General features: G+C 39.0%; 1 protein-coding gene across 1 annotated transcript in view; it reads left to right on the forward strand.

Annotated features, from left to right (window-relative positions):
- Positions 1-4,776: 4,776 nt before the first annotated feature.
- The window catches only part of LOC150088526 (short-chain dehydrogenase/reductase family 9C member 7-like), a 53,679-nt gene continuing 36,583 nt past the window's right edge, over positions 4,777-21,872 (forward strand). Inside the window, exon 1 of the mRNA XM_090370789.1 lies at positions 4,777-5,439. Within this exon, the coding sequence (XP_090226915.1) occupies positions 5,040-5,439 (400 nt within the window). The 5' untranslated portion in view covers positions 4,777-5,039. The remainder of the gene's footprint in view (positions 5,440-21,872) is intronic.

Raw genomic sequence — 21,872 nt, forward strand, 5'->3', positions numbered from 1 at the left:
CAATTAATCAATTAAATCAATTAATTTTAATATAATTTCATGTTGATCAATTAAATTGTACATAAACGGAAATAGTGCCCCAGTCTAGAGCAGCAAAACAACGCACAAAGCAGCTGGAGTGCTGGCCTCAGGGTAGGGAAACTGAAGGGGCAAATTTCCTATGCATCAAGACCTAACAAAATGTACAAGTTGTGTAATGATCGCCGATCATTATTATTATTATTATTATTATTATTATTATTAGCTATATGGTGCAAGGAAGCCTGAGGCTTGTGCTGCACCAGCCAAAAAAAAAAAAAAATTCCCCAGAGAGAGAGAGAGAGAGAGAGAGAGAGAGAGAGAGAGAGAGAGAGAGAAGTAAAAGGGGATCACCAAGAAAGAGAAGAATGATGATATCCAGCTCATCACATGATACAGCCAAGGGGAATTCCTTTATACAGGGCCGTGCAAGTGGGAAGAGGTACATTGCAGAGAGACTGAATTGGGCCCCCGATCTAGGGGGCCCCAGTCAAGGGAATCATCAAAGTCTCAACATAAATAAACGAGACCCATAACTCCTTTTGCATCTGGACCTTCACGTACCTTTGCCATACATATGTTTAGTGCATAGAATGTGTGAAGAAATTAGGTGCCAACTCAACGTTTGGTTGGTGTTAGGAGAGTTGGAAGAATAAGGTAGTTGTCCCTCGAAGGAATTAAAATGGAGACCAATTTTAATTCCTCTCTCAGCTGTGCAACTCAATACCAGGCCTAATACTAGCGCCGCAGGCAACACAGCGGCAACCCTCAAGGTAGAATGCGCTGGTGACTCCATTGTAATGGAAACTAAATATATTGAGCAAGAAGGATTGTTAGAATAGTACAATGATATCTCTGCCAAAGAAGAAAGCATGTGACGTTATAGAGCAGATATCTTTTAAGGACACAAAAGGTGATATCGTTGTACACATTAGCACTAATCATCTTAAGACTAGATCAGAGGACTTAACAACACAGCGAAATGTTGGATAAAAGTTGTTAGTTAGGATTGAATTTGAACCATCTACGATAGGAAAGAATGCACGTTGAGAACTTTGTCCATGAATTCCGCCCTCCTCATGTTAAAGGCACATGAGGTAGATTTTTCTTGGGGTGGTCCGTGTTTGTTAACAAGAGGGACTGCTTTTACAGGGATGAAATACAATTAAATAGAAGGAATGCGAGAATATTTACCTATGTTATAGAGGCAGTGATACGTGGGTCGGAAAACTGCTAGCTTGGGAGTATACACAGACTAATAGATAAATCACAGCGGTGGGGGCAGAGATGAAGGTGATTCTTGCATTGCTTCTGTTAAAAATTCAGCACCTTCGAAACCAAGGTGTCGAGAATTTCAGACCTTGCTGTGGATCATCAGGAGAAAAGTAAATACATGGAGCCCGCTGCAGGGCCGTGCCGAGCCATTTTAGTACCTGAGGCAAGAATGAAAAACTGTGCCCTACTGTTAATGATGGCAACGTTGGCAATTATTTGATCTTTCTTTTGGCGCCCCTTTCAGCTTTTCATGTGAGGCAAGAGCCTCGTTCGTCTGACCCTCGGCACGGCACTGAGATGGGCTGTGTAAAGATAACTAAGACTAAGAACATGTGCATGTATACTTGCAGGTAAACTAATGCTAGGAGCAATGTAAATAAACTTGATAAATTTGAAGTACTGGTGAAGTCATCAAATGTAGACATTGTGGGGAATTAAGTCATTTAGCTCCTCGTCTACGGAGGAGTTAAATGACTTTGTGCTAACTGAAAGGAAAGTGAAGGAGAAATTCTTGAAGATGAACATAAAAAAGGTACCTTGTGGGATTCTCTCCAATTATATGAAGGGAGGCAGCAAAGGAGATAATAAAGCCTTTAACCATAATTATGAGAGAATCCTTGATTCAGGATCCCCATTGACAGAGCAGGGGAACCGGTTTCATGTGCCCTAGGCGAGACTTAAAATTTGCGTCCAATTGTATTCTGTACGATCCTTCAATCAATCCCCGGGAGCTCACATCTGGTGAGTATGGCCTTGGTACACCCAGGGTCCTGAGCTGGATATCATCATTCTTCTCTTTCTTGGTGATTCTCTTCTACTTTTGACTCACTCTCTCTCTCTCTCTCTCTCTCTCTCTCTCTCTCTCTCTCTCTCTCTCTCTCTCTCTCTCTCTCTCTCTCTCTCAGGGTTACTCGGGAATTTTTTTTTTCCTGGTGCAGCATAAGCCTCAGGCTTCCTTGCATCATATGGATATTAATAATAATAATAATAATAATAATCTAATTACCCTGCCTACCAACAACTTACATATTCCCACCCATAGTCTGCGCATGTAGCACAGTGGTATCGTCACCGTTCTCCCCACACCGAGTTGAAAAGGCCTGGGTTCGAATCCCGTCGATGACGTGAGGAACTTTAATGGGCTTTTTTCACTCCGTGGCTGAGTTAGTTGGTCTCAGGCGTAGATAGCAAGTTTTTTTCTCCAGTAACTGGGGTTTTTTCGTCCAGCAAAACAGGCAAATCAACCATAGAACATACGCAATTTACAGACACAAATACGGGTTAATGTATTTAATTACGGGCAACCCTAAAATAATAATAATAAAAATAATATTCCCACCCATTGTCTGCGTGGGTAGCACAGTGGTATCGTCACCGTCCTCCCCACACCGGGTGGAACAGGCCTGCAGCCCATGTATTTACTTGTTCCATGATGACTCCCAGCAACTTGTTCTCTAGATTTACTTGTTACATGATGACTCCCAGCAACTTGTTCTCTATAGAAGCAGTGCAAGAATCACTTTCGCCTCTGCCTGCGGCTACCGTTAATGTTTTAGTCTATGATTCCCCCCCCCCGCCAATCTAGCAGTTTTCCAACCCACCTAACACTGCCTCGATAGCATCAGCAAATATTCTTGCACCCTTTAAGTGTATCCCATTCCTGTAAAAGCAGTCTCTCCTGCACAATCTCTCCAGAGCCGAATTGATTGACAAGGCTATCATCATATAGTCCCTCCTGTCGTGTCTGGGCAGAATTGCAGACGCTTTCAAATTTAACCCTAACTCGCGACTTTTTTTCAGCATTGTGTTTCTTCTAAAACGCGTGATGAAAATGTAAGACTGCAATGAACCGATGATCGTTGCTGTGGTGAAGAACTTCGTTGCGTGTAGAAAAGCATTAACGTTAGCAGAATATGCAGACATTCATTCACTTTGTGTAGGGTGTATGTGAGGGAAATGCTAAAGCTTCAGCGACTGAATACCAGCGTCGTTTTCCAACAAGGCGATACCCTAATTGGCGCGTGTTTATGAACGTCCACCGTAATTTGAGGGAATGGGGATGTTGTGAAAGGGCACTGCGACAAAGGCCGGCCGCGATCATATTTTACACAAGCAGAGGGTCTGCGCATGTAGCACAGTAGCATTGTCACCGTCTTTCCCACACCGGATGGAAAAGGCTCGGGTTTGAATTCCGTAAATGACACCAAGATCTTTTATGCGCTTTTTTCACTCCTTGGTGAGTTAGTTTGTCTCAAGCGTAGATAGCAAGGTTCTTCTCCCCCCCCCCGCCACCCGAAACTCGAGTTTTTCGTCCAGCAAAACAGACAAAATCGACCAGAGAACGCATGCAATTCACGAACACAATACATCTGGGCAATTGAAGTAATGGTCCGGGTTACCCTAGTGTGACATTTATTATTTATACAAGCAGAGGGAGTGGTGCTGGATATCGGGACATTAGATCCCTCCACCAGCACACGAAGAGTCGCAAAAACGGGTCATCCCAAAACTTTCGTTTGGCGCACAGTGCGTGAACACGGCCTGTATGAATACCATATGCAGAGGGTTCAAGAATTGCCAGCAGGAGATTCATTTTGGCGTAAGCAATATTGTTTATGGATACTTAATCGTATCAAACAACAACCCTTACTTTTTGTCAATGTCCTGTGGACAGACGACACAAGATGGGATCTTCAACATGTACAATCTGTACATGGTATTATCTTTATACATTATTGAATTTCTTAGTGTTCTTCAATTCATAGTTAAATTTTAATCAACGAACATATATCGTTCTGGATTTATTGATAACTATACAGTACAAGTAACATTATTCAGATGCTTAGTAATAATTAAAATAAAAACAATTTTACATAAATAAAACGTTTCTAATCAAAATAAGTTTTTTTTATAGATTGTTTTTTTTTAATTTACTATTATACCCAAAACGCTAGAAGAGGAACTGACGTCACTAATCTGATACACTGATTCAAAACCCGTTGCCCCTACTTCAAACTGAGTACAGTATAGACTTTTCTTCTTGTATTTTAATGAACCATTTCCTCAATAAATATCAACGTAAAAAAAAAAAAAAACATATGAAACTTTAGGCCTTTAAATCCCCTCTAGGCTTTGATCCCCTTGCCGTTCGGTGAATAGTCTTTTAAAAATTTGCAAAAGCATTCGAACTCTGAAAACAAAAAAAAACTATCTTTAAAAATACGTACACAAATATTGCTGCCTCAATGAGCTAATTAATAACTGAAGAAATATTTAAAATTTGATTTGGAAGATCGATTTTTTAAAATATAAAAAAAAAATAAAATTGACTATAAGAACAAAGTCTGTCGAATTTATTTGTTGCCAATGTTTTTTTCTCCCCTAACTTTATCGTTCTGTTATCAATGTTGGAAAACATGGAGAAAGGGGGAGGGGGTAGAAAACGAGATTATGTTCTTTCAAGGGCAGCCACATTGTGTTCTTTGCTCTAATAATGTGCATTATATCGGGATATGCATACCCATTGTCCCAGATATCGATACATGTTATCACATGGCACCTTAATGCAGTGTGCAAAAACATTATTGCTACTTTATGCTGGAAAATTTGAAGAGTGAAAGCAGAAATCAAACGAAGCTCAGGACATCCGCTTGTGATAATATTCGAGGAAGGCAAAGCTTCCGTTTATATCACTTCTTTGTTTTGTTTTCGTCCATCAGTAGAAAGTAGCTACTGCTGATTATAATATGACAGAAAACTCTTCGACCCACAGTATGTTTACCGAGCTCAAAGACACGTATGTGGTGAAACATTTTCCAGCTATTGTAATTGTTAGTTTAATGTCATCAGTGATACTAAAATATGTCTGGGGTAAGAGGAGAAAAATCACAAATTTAAGGAACCGAGCGGTATTCATTACTGGTTGTGATTCAGGTATTGGTTGGGAATGCGCAAGACGTTTGGATAAATTGGGATTTCTGGTATTTGCTGGTTGTTTTTCTCCAACTAGCGATGGAGCTCAACGACTCCGCTCAAAAGCTTCAAGTAAATTAAGAATTGTAGCCGCAGATGTGACTAATGATGAGCAAGTGAAAAATGCTGCAGAATACGTTGACAAAACGATAATTGAAGAATGTGGAACTAAAGGTGAGTGTATTTTCTTGGGGATTTAGATACTGCACTAGATATCAGATGAATGTTTAATTAAAAATATCATCAGTACTGAACGTAGTGTGATACTTGAAAAATATTTTTCTGAAAAACCATATTTTAATAACTAAAAGATATGAAGAAATCGAATAAATTCGCTGTATTTCTTTCAACTAAGTTCTCATATTACCTTGTATTTTTAACTAATTGAGCTTTGACGAGTGTATATTCTTCACAAGCAAATTTATTGAACTATGGTGGTAACCAAAGCACAGGCGCAACTGGGGATGGTGCTGAAGGGGCTAAAGGCTGCCCCCAGAACATTGTTTGTACTGTGTAATTGTATTGTCACATGATGACGATGTAAAAGCTATCAATATGAAAGGAATGAGTGTTCCTTCCACCCCCAAACCAAAATTTCTGAGTGCGCCACTGAAATAACCCGTTGTCGGACTGCTAATAAGTAATTGACGGGCGTTGAGTGAAGAATTATAGGGTTGGGAACAACCCCCGAAAGTAAAATCGTGTTTTTAAAACCAACATAACATTCACGATTATTTTAAGCACTGTTAATTACATTAAAAATTCTGTAATTCGGAAAATACCACCATGATTTGTTCTGGCGCAATTGCTCTTGTGTTGTATTAGTTTTACGTCTGCGATTTCGCTTAATTTCAATTACTTAATTCCTTGAAGGCAGGAGTACACTTAGCAGGGAAATTTAACAATGGAGTCGCACGAGCCCCATGTTTAAATTTTTGAGAGATTATCCGAGACCTTTTGAAAAGAAGTTTCATAAAATTTAATACAAGCTATTTTAATGGGGATGAAAAAAAAAAAAAAAAAAAAAAAAAATTCTTCTTGAACGAGCTCCTTGTTAACAAAGTGACAGCACAACCCGGCTTTAAAAAAAAAAATTCTGTTTATACTCCGGCACGACAACCAAGTCAGTGGAGTTTACAATAAATCGTCAATACAAATATTTATCGTATTTAGTAGTCACGGGTTTGAACCCCGGTCCACTCAAGGAACGTGTACAATGCACTCTCGCTCCTGAGGCGCCTCCGTAGCCAGGTGGGAAGGAGCAGCAGCGCGTAGCACACGCTTCTTGATCAGACCGGGGTTCGAGCCCGTCACCACCAAATACGGAGGATGCGGAAAGGTCGGGGAATGACCACCGCATATCCCGGAGCAATATGGCCTTAGTTACTAATGCTCCTAAAAACCAAATAACAAACAAACAGCCCTACTCTACATTGTGAAGAGGCCCGGAATATATAATTATAGATTTTTATCCTCAGAAAAGGAAAAGTGCAAGAACAGGTCCCCAACCGTGACTTATTTGACTTAGGGTTAAATCTGGCACTGGCTGAACCTCTTCGTTTATTTGCATTTCGCCATCTGAAGCATTAATTGACAGAATGCCGACCCGGAAAGCTTTTTTCAATTCACTCGTAATCCAATCTTTTAGTGCTCACCCGTATGTATTTTTCGCAAAAGTATGAATTACACTATAGAGGGAGATTAGACCTGTGTATTAAATATAAATTAAACGGATGTAATTGCCTACTTGAGAGAGAGAAGCGGAGGAACTGGCGATTATTACAAGGATTTTCCCGTACGCCATAGGGATAAGGACAATTCAGCTACGGTACTATCGTCAGCATCCGCATTCACGGTAACTTTGGGACCGTACACGGATCGATGCGCAAGTTTATTCATCGTTAAAGGGCATTATAAAAATTACCATTGTTCGTCGCCATTTTAACATTGACTAATAAACCAGTACTATTCGCTCGTGTCATTAAGACAGCGTTTCTCAAACTGTGTTCCGTGAGATGTGAACAAGTGTTCCGCGAAAAATCGTAATTAATAAAATAAATAAATTTTGCATATTTGTAGCGTACACCACTTTTGTATCATTATAATATTTAACAATTTTTTTTTTTCGGTTATTAATATACTGGAATAGACTAATAATCAATAGACCGCGGAACATTTTATTTTGGCGGGCCTAATGACACCTACGAAAAAGTAGCAATGTAGTGAACTAGCTCACTTCCTTGTATAAATTTTTTTGATAATTATTAGCATTTCGAAATATTATTATTAAAATATGTGACCATGGATTTGTGGTTGAAAAAAGGAACTTTAAAAGGAGAAGCAAACTACTAGTAGTGCAACTGTGGTCGGTGAAAACGAACACAATATTGTCACACTTTAAAGTGAGGATGAACAATCGCGGCCTTTTTGTTCGCCAAAAATTCGAAGTGAAAAAACAGGAACCAACTAATAAAAGACCAAAACGAAAGTATGATGACAGTTATTTGAATTTCAGCTTTACCTGTGTTCGAACTAAGGATGCTCCTGATGCACAGTGCGCCATATGCAAAATATTAGCAGCAGTTCTCCCACTAAACTTATGTTCCGTGAACATATTGTGAGATGAAAAGTGTTTCGCGACTAAAAATGTTTGGGAAACGCTGCATTAAGAAATGGACTGCGAACTTTGAGGAAGCTGGATTTTCTAACGAAACTTCCAGTTAAGAAAGAAGTGCACGTACGCCAGTAAACATAATCGCTATAACATCACAGCTCTCGAACATACACTGGTGTGCAAAACTTAAAGGACCAACACTATTTCTAAAGGTTACAACCCAAAATCTTTACTGATGAGAGTAGATTCAGTCTCATCAGCGATTCTGGACGTCAGCTAATCTGGCGCGAGTTGACACACGGTATCACCCCGCAAACATCACTGAAAGAGATCGATTTGGCGGTCGAAGTGTTCTTGTCTGGGGAGGCGTTATCTTGGATGGACATACACAACTCCAGATACTGGAAGGCGGTACTGAGGTAATCCTTCACCATGTGCGTCTGTTCCGAGGTGCCATTGGCCCCGAGTTCGTGTTTCTGGATGATAACGCCACACCCCATCGCACTGTAGCTGTTGATATGATTTTGGAAAGTGAGGACATTGTTCCTATGGATTGGCCTGCCCGTTCCAGCCATCGAACACATATGGGACGCTCTGGAGAAACGCCTAGCGGCACGTCCACACCCACCAGAAAATGTTCACCAACTGAAGATGGTGCTGACAGAGGAATGGAGGATGTTACTGCAAAAACTTAACAACATTGTTCTAAGTATGGACAGGTGGTGCAAAGCCTGCATCGACATTAGCGTGGTCATATCTCCTACTGATGACCACCTCTTCCCTTCGTTCCATCTTTGGCAGTGATGCATCTGTATCATGGCAGCTAGTACTATGTTGCCATTTTTGAATAAAGTCCCTCTGCGTTTTGTTTCCGTTGTTGTGTCGATGTCGTTTCCTTTATTCCTGTACCTCACGAGGTTCCTTTGGTATGGATATGGGAAAAGCATTCCCATATCTGAGGTTCCTGGATATGGGAAAAGCATACCAAATGCTTTTCTCATATCCAGGCCACTCCTATGAGAAGCTACAGGTGAAAACCTGACTGGTCCTTAAATTTTTCACACCACTGCAGTACATGACACGACGTTTTGCTTGTCGCCTTTTGGGTAAAGATAAATTTTCTCCCAATAAAAATATAAACAGATGTTGAAAGATCGCGATTACATTCACCCCGCAAAAATATTGTCATCAATTCCTAAGTCTTCTGGTCTAGAATGAAGACTACTCATAATCTGCTTATGACTGACGAGGCATATTTTCATCCTTCCTGATTTGATAATACTAAAATTTTCGGTATTGCTCCAAAGAAAATCCACATCTAGAATTACCGTCGATTCCCGCCTGAGATCGACTAACGATCTCAGGCGGGAATCGACTATAGAAATTCCTGAATCGAGGAATTTCTATAGGCTCTAGTTAGCCGATCTAAGGCGGAGGATGTAAGGTTTTCTGCCCTGAAAGTATACAAATCGGCCTGTGCACACAGACTTCTATAAATATAATACACTTAGGATTATGACGGCACGCTTGTTGGGCCATTAATACCAATTTTTATATCCCTACGTACACTCCTGCCTAAAAGTTTAGAATCAGCGTATGACAACAGTTTTCGTTAATTTTTTTGATATTAGATATGAACGATGTAAGGGTTAATGTAAAACACATCACACTACAAAGTATATTTTAAGACTTTATATTAAAAATTTAAAAAATTACAGCAAAAAAAAAATATTGAAATGATTAATATTAACAACTATTCTGATTTTTCATCAAAATATCCGCCCCGAGATTTTATCACTACATTACACAGACGTGGCATTCTGGAGATAAATTTTCTGTTTATACTCCGGGACGACTAAACAGTCAGAGGAGTTCATAAGATAGACAAATTACAAGAAACAGCACCGTATTCAGCAGTCACGGGCTTGAACCCCCGTCACTCAAGGCACCTGCGCGCCTGACCACTAGGCTATGGCGGCCTTTATAATAGTCTTGACTAACATTATTCCAAGCGATCTGCAAGGTTCCCTATACATTTTGTGAAGATGGGCAGACTTGACGGTCTAGATGATTCCATAAAAACTGTCTTTTATCTGGCGATTGGGGTGATTACACCATAAGTTGCAATATCCCTCTTATTGTTTAGTTGCTGTAAAGTCCCTGCACAACTAAGAGCTGCTTGGGATATAAAAATTTCTTCCACAAAGTCGAAGTCCAGAAGATATTACATTATGTTCAAGAATGTTTTATAGCCTTCTTTTCTTAAAATTCCTTCAATTCTGATTATTTCACCTACTCCATAAACACAGAAGCAAGCCCAGAACATAAAGGAACCACCACCGAGCTTAACTGTATGTACAGTGGCACATTTTTTTTTTTTCTTCAGTTGATCGCCTCACATAAACTCTAAGCTTGCACCCAAAAATTTCAAATTTAGATTCATATGTCCACACAGTACGTTTTTCGACTCTTCAATTGTTCAATGTTGATGGCTATTAACCCAAGTCACCGTTTCTTTCGATTTTAATAAGAGTTTTCGGACCGCTACACGACCATAAAGGCCTGCTTATTTAAGATAAAGTTTTACAGTGGATGCAGACACGGGAGCTTCTCTGTTCCTGTCGAACTCTGCTCGTATTTGAGGTACAGTAAATCTTCAATTGCATTTAGAAGTCAGCGTTATCGTCTTATCTTGTGCTTCCGTTGTTACTCCCGGTCATCCTTATCGTGGTTTGTCCTTTAAACTGTAAGTCTCCTTGAATCGTCGAATGGTAGTTTATACTCCTTTAATGAAACGCATAGGTTTTTGCCAATACTACTCATGGAATAACTGTCTTTATATAGAGTAATAATAGCGCTTCTTTTTTAACACTCAATTTATTATTTCTTGACATATTTATCACGAAACACACACAACTTACACCTAACGCTCTTTCTGAATGACGAATGTTCGATTTTATGTTACAAAGTACAGCATTTCTCAATTTGTATTATTGCAAAACACTCTAGAATCATCTACAACCTTCTGTAATATTGAAACAATACTCCCATTTTTCTGGAATATTTTACAATGTTCGACCACAATCAGGAGTCTTCTACAACTTTCTGGAATAATCTAGAAATTTAAGTATTATTTAAGTTTTTTTTTTTTATTCATACTATAAAACGTTTCAATAAAAAATTGAATAAACAAGTTGATCCTATTTTATTCAAAACTTTGAAAATTAAGAAACATGATTCCAAACTCTATGCAGGAGTTATATACACATATAACCATCTGTTATATCACGTAATTCTAATACAATAGGGAGTACTCCATTTCATGAAAGGGTAACTAATAAAGTCTCCACTCAGTGCAAAGTAACAGAATTTCGTGCAATACTCCATCTACCATAGCAAAGGGGTCCAAAAGCTTTTGGATAACTTCTCACACAGTACAGACTAAATACTCTAACAATCAGGGCGAAGAAGAGGAATTTTGGAGCCGAGCAACTATTCAGAAATTCGTCCTTCAGCATCCGAGGAAGCTATCTAAAATTCAGGCACTTCCTTCTCCCAAACTATATCAAATGAATTTATATCATTCCTGCAACCCTACCGAACTTGTGCCCAAGGTGGTCGCTACACTCATCCTGGTGCTACTATACCTTAAGAATCATTATATCGCACCTTCTCCAGAAAAATGACTAAGTCAGAATTTTGAGTTTTTCAGTTCAGTGGTTTAAAGGAAACAGAAAGCTGTATTCTTTTACTTAGAAAAATGTCCCAAGCCAAACTATAAAAGTTGATAAATTTTAAAAAATTTCTTCTGTTTCTACTATCAGGAATAATTATCAGGCTTTAAAAATTTTATTTTGGCGTTTCTGTAAAATTACTATTTTGACTTGTAATTTTTCTAATGAGATAAGATTTTTATTGTTATACGTTATTCAGCAAACATTAAATAACAGCTCAACTACAGGTAATACGTACAGATTTTGAAAAAAATTTTTTTTTTTCCATAGAATAACCCAACTGAACAGCCAACGCGCACTAGACGAAATACTTGGTCTTATGAAGAAGTACGAATGCAAAGACTGCAAATGCTTGCCATGGAACTAAAGGAAAATTATCAAAGGAATGTGAGATTTAAAACCTAAAAGCAAGGATGCTCTTATGTTTTAAATCTCACAAACATAAGAGCTAGTAGTTTTCGTGATGCAAGTGGTCTTTAGACTTACGTAAGGTTGCATTCCTGGGAAAGGACGCGGTAAGGCTAAACCAATTTTCCCATAGGAAGAATGTTAGGTGAGTGGAGGGGGGGGGATGACCTGCCTGATCAAGAATCCAATGTGTGACCTTTTACAGATAAGCATCTACCACAGATAAAACACATAGATAGATATACAGATATATCTATATGTATATAGATATAACAATTAACTGGGAACGTGATTCTTTGATTGGTTGGTTATTTATAAGAGAGAGCCGAAGCAACTAATGAGGCGTGGGCAAATACAGTAATAAACAAATATCTGTTCATTTTTTATGCCAGGGAAATAAATAACCGAGTGGAAACAACATGGGAGTGCATGAAAGACTTCACCACTTAGATGTGGTAGATGACTCTCATCAACAGGTGCGATACCAACACTTTGCTTATTGGAAGCTTGAAGTGGTGAAACCCATGTTTAGTCGCCAAAGCAAAGTTTCCGGCATCCCCTCCCTCGCATCTCCTTCAGCCCATGCACGGCACTGAATACTATAGGTTTTGATACCTTTCATGTTTGTGGTTTTCATAAAAAAAAAAAAAAATATATATATATATATATATATGAAAAGCAGGATGTAGTTTCCATGGCCAACACTGATATCCACACACATATGCTGGGTTGGGTGATCAGGCCTGCCAAATTTTATATAATGAAGAAGAAAAATTCTTATGAACGTGGGTCTGAAAATTTATAAGTAGCAGTGTTTGGAAACTAGGCAACTTTTTGATCGAAACGTTTAAGTAAACTGAATGTTGATGCATCCCTTACTCTTCTTCAGACAACACATATAAGTGGGCATAAAATTTAAATTGAAGGTTAACTGTAAGATCGATGTGCAGAAATTCTTTCAGCAAAGAGGGTAGTTGACTTTTGGAACAAATTGCCCTGTAGTGTTGTGAAAGTGGGTAGTTTGAATAAATTTAAGGAACAATTAGACAAAATATTAGAGGGGATGGACAAATGATGCGGAAAGGTTTAACTTCTTGAGTTGAATCTGATTTAAGTTTTCTGTCATTATAGTGGGGTAGAGTTGTGTTCATGGCCAGTTATTAGGTTAGTCCATGTTAGTGGACAATATTCTATGAGAGGAGACTCTTAATGTGGGTGGGTGCAGGCTTACCAAATTTCAGTAGCATATAAGATAGAAGATAAGTTTTAATGTAGAGAAGAATGATGACTCGGTTGGAAACATTAAGGAGCTGTGGTCTCAAAAGCGACATCTTACAGAGAGATAGAGCACATGAATGAAAAATAAGTTTCATATCGAACTGTAACCCAAGGTCTTTATAACAGAGAACTGATTTAACTTTCTGAGAACGAATAAGAAGGGTTCAATTAAATAGAGATTTTCTTGGAGAAAAAAAATGTGGTCATATTTATCAAGATTAGTATAAAGGCCAAAAAAAAAAAAAAAAAAGAACCAAAACAACAGCGTTGTTTTGCTGTGTTTCCGGAAGTGAGGTGGATATACAATAGTCAAGATTTTAATGTCACCGGCAAAAGCGATGAGGGGGAGGGGAGACTTGCAATAAAGACGGAGAAGAAAAGGGCAGAAAGAGTACCACCCTGTGGAATTCCAGGGAAAACTTCTTTTAATTAAAAAGGAAACATTAAACTCTAATAGAAGGGTTCTAGTGAGTAGGGATTACTATATGAAAAAAGGAAAATTACCTTGTACATATAAAACAGTGGTTCTTAACCTTTTTTTTAAGAAGCGACCCAGATTGGAGTAATAATTTGGTCTCGCGACCCACAATTCAAAAATGAAAAGGGAACTGCAAATTAAATCACAAATGAATAAACGTAAATGCTAGATTTTAATTAAATGAAAATTCGCACATATGTACATGCATTATTTGTACATAAGGAAATTCTCCAAAGGTATCAAATATAAAAATACATAATTCATTGCTTGTTAATGCGAATCTTGACTCAGCACAATTTTCGAAGCTTCTTCAAATCGCGGTCTAAAGGCAGTATCTTAAATCATCTTCTGGCTGTAATGGGTGATTCATTAGTACTTCATTTCCCAGGATGATTTTCCTTTTTTACTTTCAATTAGAATGCATTCAGGAAGTTAGTATGTTTATTAAAATTATAACGAAGTCACTTTTAATTTCGATAAGTTGCTTTTGCAGATATTTACGAAATCATCATATAAATCATTTGCATCAAAATGAAATGGGTTTCGCACCCAATCGTATTTCGAGATATCTTCTTACCCCATTATGCTTACCCCATTTACTGAAATAACTATCATATATAACCATAACTATTTGTATAGCTTACGGAGATTTAGGGAGGAGCACATCTTGATAGTTTTTTTTCTATATGTAGATGCCGGTCTGAAGTGATCTCGTGGAGTTTAATGCCTGTAGGTTTTTTGAAATGCGGGTTATTTTTATATTGGGCAGTCACTTGAGACTGCTCAACAAAAATAGGGGTAGAGCCAAATAGGATGAGTTGGCAAGTTCCAAACTTTGGATGCGAAGTTCAAGAATAAAATTTTACTTCTGAGATGAGTGAACCTGTAAAAAATGCGCAAAACGGCCAGAGAACACATGCAATTTACAGACAAAATACACTTGGGGGAGGCTGAGCTAATTGCTCGGGTAAGCTGAACTTGAAAATGTGACTCCATGTAATAGAGGGGACAAGATACTGAACAAATCGGAGCACTTTTTAGTGACAATAGTAAGAATTTTTGCGCTATGATTTAATAACACAGCAATAATTTTGAAAATATTATTCATGATTGTGAATAAGTATGAAAAAAGTAAATTTAAGCAAGGGGGAGAGTAGGAGTTACATCGCTGGTCAGTGATTGATTTGAAGAAAATTAATAATTAATTAACGCATTTACAATTTTCTTATAAAATATATGCGACCAATGTTAAATATAGCGCAATAAGAAGTAAAGATACTGCATTTTGTGTTTCGTATTGAGGCATTTACACGATCTTCTATATTAGCCAATGAAAATTTAAAATGCAAAACATGCTCCAACGTTTTATCCAACTAGCCTTTTAAAGATAAAAATTGAATACTTTTAATTTTCTCTCTCTCAAAAACGATTCACATGAAAAAAAATAAAACTTTATTAGTTTATTAACCAATTGCTATCATGTTCCGTAATACTTTTTTATTGTGTTTTTGTAAAGCACATTTTTGAAATGGTTAGATATGTTTTCTGGACAGTGAGTCACCTTGATGCAAACACAGTAAACGGCACTGGCTACACTGATAAAAAATAATAATAACAAAAATATCTATTAATATCTATGAAAGGAGGTGTGTTATCGGTATGTTTTTATCTTTGTATAGAGGATAATTCATCAGACAGTGTCCTTGTCTAGATTTGGAAAATAACTTTATCAGACGAAAAGGGCAGTTTCAATCAAGGTTCAAGACGGCATTGAACTCTGATGTTATTGTACAAAACAAGTAGTCGTCTCGATGAGTAGACGAAAGGTGGGGAAAAAAGCGCAAGCACAACCACATAATTAGCCGCGACACGTGTGCGCACACATATTCGCCTGCTTTCGTGAGAAATGCAAGTAGGTAATATTGTATTTTCAACAGAATCTTTCAAAGCAAGTAGCGTTTTAGTATTAGTAGTGGCAACTTATGAAAGGAAGCAAGATTATGCATCATTAGCTAAAAAAACTCCTCCCACATCACCCACCCACCCATCCATCTATTCCTGCTAAGATTTTTTCTAATCTTTCCTTAAATTTCTTCAGACTATTTCCACAAGAACAAATTTCCACCAGAGAGAAGTTTGTTTCAACGATCATTACTCTGTTTGCAACGTTTTTCGGCCCTTCTATATTACAACCATCCATTCTAAATTTCAAAAATGTCCCATTACGTATGTTGACTGTGGAAGATAAAGATTTCATCAGCATTTTACTCAATCCATTTTGAAGTCTTAGAAGACACCTCAGTCACTTTTCCTCACAGATGCCTAGTTTCCAGATGCTGAAATTTGCAGAAGTGAAATTTTTCTTGATTAAGAGTACCATGTTGTGTTCCTGGCTAATCTTATTGCTCTTCTCTGCACCCGTTTCAAATGATCCACATCCTTCCTTCCTAACGACTTACGACTTATGAACTTAAGACGATGCCTAACTATAGCATTATACAATGAGATTTTCACTTCCTTTTTCCTACTGGAAAAGTGTGCAAAATTTAAGGACGAGTCAGGTTTTCACCTGTAGCTTCTCATAGGAGTGGCCTGGATATGAGAAAAGCATACCAAAGAAACCTCGTGAGGTACAGAAATGAAGGAAACAATACGGAAACAAAACGGTATAGAGGGACTTTATTCAAAAATGGCAACATAGCACTGGCTGCCATGATAGAGATGCATGACTGCCAAAGTTGGAACAAAGGGAAGAGGTGGTCCTCAGTAGGAGATATGGCCACCCCTAATGTCCATGCAGGTTTTGCACCACCACCTGTCCTTACTTAGAACATTGTTGTTAAGTTCTTGCGATAACATCGTCCATTCCTCTGTCAGTGCCATCTTCAACTGGTGAACATTTTCTGGTGGGTGTGGATGTGCCGCTGGGCGTCTCCCCAGAGCGTCCCATATGTGTTCGATGGGATTTAGATCGCGGGAACAGGCAGGCCAATCCATAGGAACAATGTCCTCACTTTCCAAAAGCATATCAACAGCTGCAGTGCGATATCATCCATAAACACGAACTCTGGGCCAATGGCACCTCGGAACGGAGGCACATGGGGAAGGATTACCTCAGTACAGTAGCGTGCACCGGTTACAGTACCGCCTTCCAATATCTGGAGTTGTGCACGTCCATCCAAGATAGCGTCTCACCAGATGAGAACATCGCGACCGCCATATCGATTGCTTTCAGTGATGTTTGTGGGGTGATACCGTGTGCCAACCTCTCGCCAGATTAGCTGATGTCCAGGATCGCTGCTGAGACTGAATCTACTCTCATCAGAATTTGGGGAGAACAACGTCTACAGAAAAGATAGACTGGATAGGAAGGGAGGATGGGTTATGCTATTAGTTAAGAAATACATAAAATCCAAGGAAGTGAAGCCAGTGGACATCGCTGGACAGTGCAGTGTTGAGTCAGTTTGGTGTGACATAAGCATTGGGAGATCAAAATTGAGAGTAGGAGTGTGCTATAGGCCTAATGACTCTGATGAGTATAATAAGAAACTGTACAGGGAAATAGAGTGGGCCAGTAAATCAGAGAGTCTTATAATGGGAGATTTTAATTTCCCAGATATTGACTGGAATTTGTGGGCTGGTCACTCACACACTAGCAAGGCTTTTGTGGATTTATTGGATGATTGTTTTCTACATCAGCATGTTCGGGAGGCAACTAGAGGGAGTAATACTCTTGATTTGATTATCAGCAGTGATTCTTCATGCATTAAGAATCTGCAGATAAATGAACCACTAGGTGGCAGTGATCACAGTGTGCTGAAGTGGGATTTACTCAAAGAGGTAACTACCATTAGGGGTAAAGGGAAGGGTTATTGCTTTCGTAAAGGCGACTACGATGGACTGAGACAGTATTTAAATTCTATACAGTGGGACCAACTGATGATGTTACCAACAGTAAATGCAAAATGGGAAGCATTCAAAGAACTTATCTTGGAAACTACTAGACTTTACATACCAACTAAGAAATATTGTTCACGGTTTAGGCCTAAATGGATGTCAGATGAACTGATGAGGCATATGGCAGAGAAGAAACATGCATGGGATACATACAAATTAACACATGACACAGAAGCCTATGATAGATACAAGTTGATCTGTAACCAAGTTACAAAGGAGGTTAGGCAGGCGAAGGCAGATTACGAGAAATCTTTGGCAAGGGATGCAAAGAAAAACAGCAAAGAGTTCTTTACTTATGTAAACTCTAGAAGGAAGGGGATGAATCAGATTGGTCCACTTGATATCGATGGGTCAACTGTTGATGATCCTGCTCAGGTAGCTAACAAACTAAATGAATATTTTGCATCGACATTCACACATGAGGAGTTATTTATCGAGGGGAATGCCAGAGGTGTATTCAACTCTAGCAGTAAGCTAGAGAATCTTGTAATAACTGAGAGTAAAGTGGAGGAGAAATTGTTGAAGATAAACACAAGAAAGGCACCTGGGGTGGATGGGATCTATCCAGTTATATTAAAGGAGGCAGCAAAGGAAGTAAGCAAACCCTTAGCCATAATTATGAGAGCTTCCTTGGACTCAGGGGAGGTACCCATAGACTGGAGATGTGCAAATGTGACCCCAATTCACAAAGGAGGATCAAAAGCTGACACAAGCAATTATAGACCTGTGAGTTTAACTTCTGTTCCAGGAAAATTAATGGAGGCACTAGTTAAAGAAGCACTGCAGGATCATTTAGACAAGACTTCAGTTATAGCTCGGACACAGCATGGTTTTGTTAAGGGGAAGTCTTGCCCTTAGTACTTGCCCTTAATAGTATCCAATTTGATTGGATACTATGATGCAGTCACAAAGGAACTGGATGCAGGGAATAACTTTGATATTATATACTTGGATCTTAGAAAGGCTTTTGATACTGTTGCACATGGAAGACTGCTGCACAAATTGGAGCAGTGTAACATTGGAGGCAAATTGCTGCTGTGGGTAAAGGGGTGGCTGAGGGGGAGAAGACAGAGAGTGGTAATCAATGGACACTGCTCGTCGTGGACTAATGTTATTAGTGGAGTCCCTCAGGGCTCAGTGTTGGGTCCATTATTGTTTTCTGTATTCATAAATGATATTGGTGATGGTATATCAAGCTTAATGTCGAAGTTTGCAGACGATACAAAGGTTGGCAGGGTTGTCAAGGACACTACTGACACTATGCTGCTGCAACAGGATCTGGAAAGGTTGAGCAGATGGGCTGAGAGGTGGCAAATGAAGTTTAACATTGACAAATGTAAAGTACTACACATGGGAAACAGCAACCCCAGAGCAACGTATCAACTCTGTGGTATTACACTGACAGTGGTAGAGAATGAAAGGGACCTGGGGGTGGTTGTGCAGGCAGATATGAAGTTCTCTGAGCAGTGCAGACGGGCTGCAAGGGTAGCTCATGGTGTATTATCAATGATATATAGGAATTTTTCTAGCAGGGATAAGGAGGTGATTATTCCCTTGTATAAGGCAATGGTCAGGCCACACCTAGAGTACTGTATACAGGCCTGGAGGCCTCATTTCAAGAAGGATGTAGAGCTGCTGGAACGAGTACAGAGAAGGGCAACAAGATTAGTGAATGGAACAAAGGGGTGCTCTTACGAAGAAAGGCTTAAGATTTGCAAATTACAGTGTCTGGAGACTAGGCACCAGCGAGGTGATCTGATAGAGGTGTATAAAGCATTGAATGGTTTGAGCATGCTCAATGCTGATGGGATTCTTCCTCTCGCTAAGAATAATCACCTGAGAGGGCATAAATTCAAATTGAGGAAAGACAGATGTAGGATAGACGTGCGGAAATTTGCCTTTAGCCAGCGAGTGGTTGGTTGGTGGAACAGACTTCCATCCCTTGTCGTGGAAGTTGATAGCCTAAATAAGTTTAAGGCTCAGCTGGACAGGTATTTTGAACGAACAGAGGGGTGAAGTGGGAGTGGTTTTTTTTTTTTTTTTTTTGACTGATGCTGCATAAGCTTGCTTTCTTGCATCAAATGCCTCTACTAAATGCTAATGCTAATCAGTAAAGAGGACCTTAAGTAAAGATTTTGTGGTTGTGACCTTTAGAAATAGTGTTGGTCCTTAAGTTTTGCACACCAGTGTATTAGTGACGGAACTCCATGAGCTGCATTAGAAGCCTGTCTGCGCTACTTAGACAACTTCGTGTCAGACTGTGCAATTATTATTATTAGCTATATGGTGCTAGGAAGCCTGAGGCTTGCGCTGCAGCAGCCAAAAAAAAAAAAAAAATTCTGAGAGAGAGAGAGAACCGGCTCAGGACCCTGGGTGTACCGAGCCCCTGGGGAATTATTCCCAGGTCTTTTGTTATCAACTACCTTGAGTGTGGTACAACTGGGTTGGATTATTGCTACCTCTATGGAGTACTTTGCATTTTTCAGTATTGATCCTAAAATCCAGATCATGTTCTAGTAGCATACCCTGATTCCTGTCATTAATCACCTTGCTACCCTTCATGTCGGCCGCAATTTTTTCTTGACAATGAATAGAATCGTCAGACGTTAGCAGTCGCATGTGCTTCAACTAGGGTCCATTCAAAGCAGATGTGCTTATGCACCCTCGCGCCTGACCGCTTAGTTAAGTCGGGCCTTCTGCAATCTTAGTAACCATGATATGCCTTCATTAATAAATACTGAAAACAGTAAGTGACCTAGCATTGAACTGTGTGGTGCAAGAGCCATAATTTATAAGACATATTATATTATGTCTGTAATTTCCGTATATTCTATAGCCAATTTGCCTATTTTTGCTGAACGAAAGGTTTACATTTTATATTGTGAAAAAGCAGCCCATAAAAATTTCTCTCGTCATCGATGGGATTCAAACTCGGGCTTTTTTTTTTTTTTTCGTCGTTTTGTGGAAGAAGCTTATATTAGCAGAGGCATATGATGCAAGAAAGCAAGCTTATACAGCATCAGCCAAAAAAAAAAAAAAAAAAAACTTCCCATTTCACCCATCCATTCCCTCCAAATGTTTGTTCACTTCTTCCTTGAATTTATTTAAACTATCAACTTCAAAAACGACATTTTCATAATAACTGCACAATCCTACACCAACCGTTATTAAATAAAATAAATAAATAGCGTTGTGTTATATTAAAATAATAATGATGCCAATAAATGAAACAAATAGAATGATATAATTCCATCGGATAAAACTAATAAAAAGGTAACTGTCTGTACAATAAAATATGAAATTTTAAACTGCAATGAATAAATTACAATAAACAATGAACATAAAACACAGGATAACAAAACCGATAAAAGCCCTAAAACACCGCAGATTTTTATAGGCATCCCCTCCTTTTTCAACAGTGTGGTTCAGCACGTGTTTCTATAGGAGCATGGGCAGTATTCCACAACGACAGATGGGAGTTTGTTCCTGCAATCAACTACCCGCTGGCTAAAGGCAAATTTTTGCACATCTGTTCTACAACTGCCTTTTCTCATTTGAGTTTATACCCCCTGATTTGTAATCTGAGCAAGAGGAAGTATCCCATCAGCATTGAGCCTGCTCAAACCATTCAAGGCCTTATACACCTGAATCATATCACCTCGCATGTGCCTAGTCTCCAGACGTTGAAATTTGCACAATTTAAGCTTTTCTTCGAATGTGGACACCTCCCTAATTTTGCCCTTCTGTACACGCTCAAGCAACTCAATATCCTTCTTAAAATGAGAACTCCAGACCTGTACGCAGTACTCAAGGTGTGGCCTGACCATTGCCTTATACAAAGGGATTATCACCTCCTTGTCTCTGCTAGCAAAATTCCTATATATCATTTGCAAAACTCCATGACCTGCTCTGGCAGCTCGTCTGCACTGTTCAGAGAATTTTATATCTGACTGCACAATTACCCCCAGTTTTTTTCATTCTCCACCTCGCTGAGTGTAGTACCAACGGTTGGTACGTTTCTCTTGGGTTTCTGCTACCCATATGCAGTACTTTGTATTTGTCAATGTTAAACTTCAGTAGCCACTTCTCAGTCCATCTGCCCAACTTTTCTAGATTCTCTTGCAGCAGCATACTGTCA

The sequence above is a fragment of the Mastigoproctus giganteus genome, chromosome 3 (assembly GCF_048544385.1).
Source record: "Mastigoproctus giganteus isolate SK-2022 chromosome 3, ASM4854438v1, whole genome shotgun sequence".
Taxonomy (NCBI): domain Eukaryota; kingdom Metazoa; phylum Arthropoda; class Arachnida; order Uropygi; family Thelyphonidae; genus Mastigoproctus; species Mastigoproctus giganteus.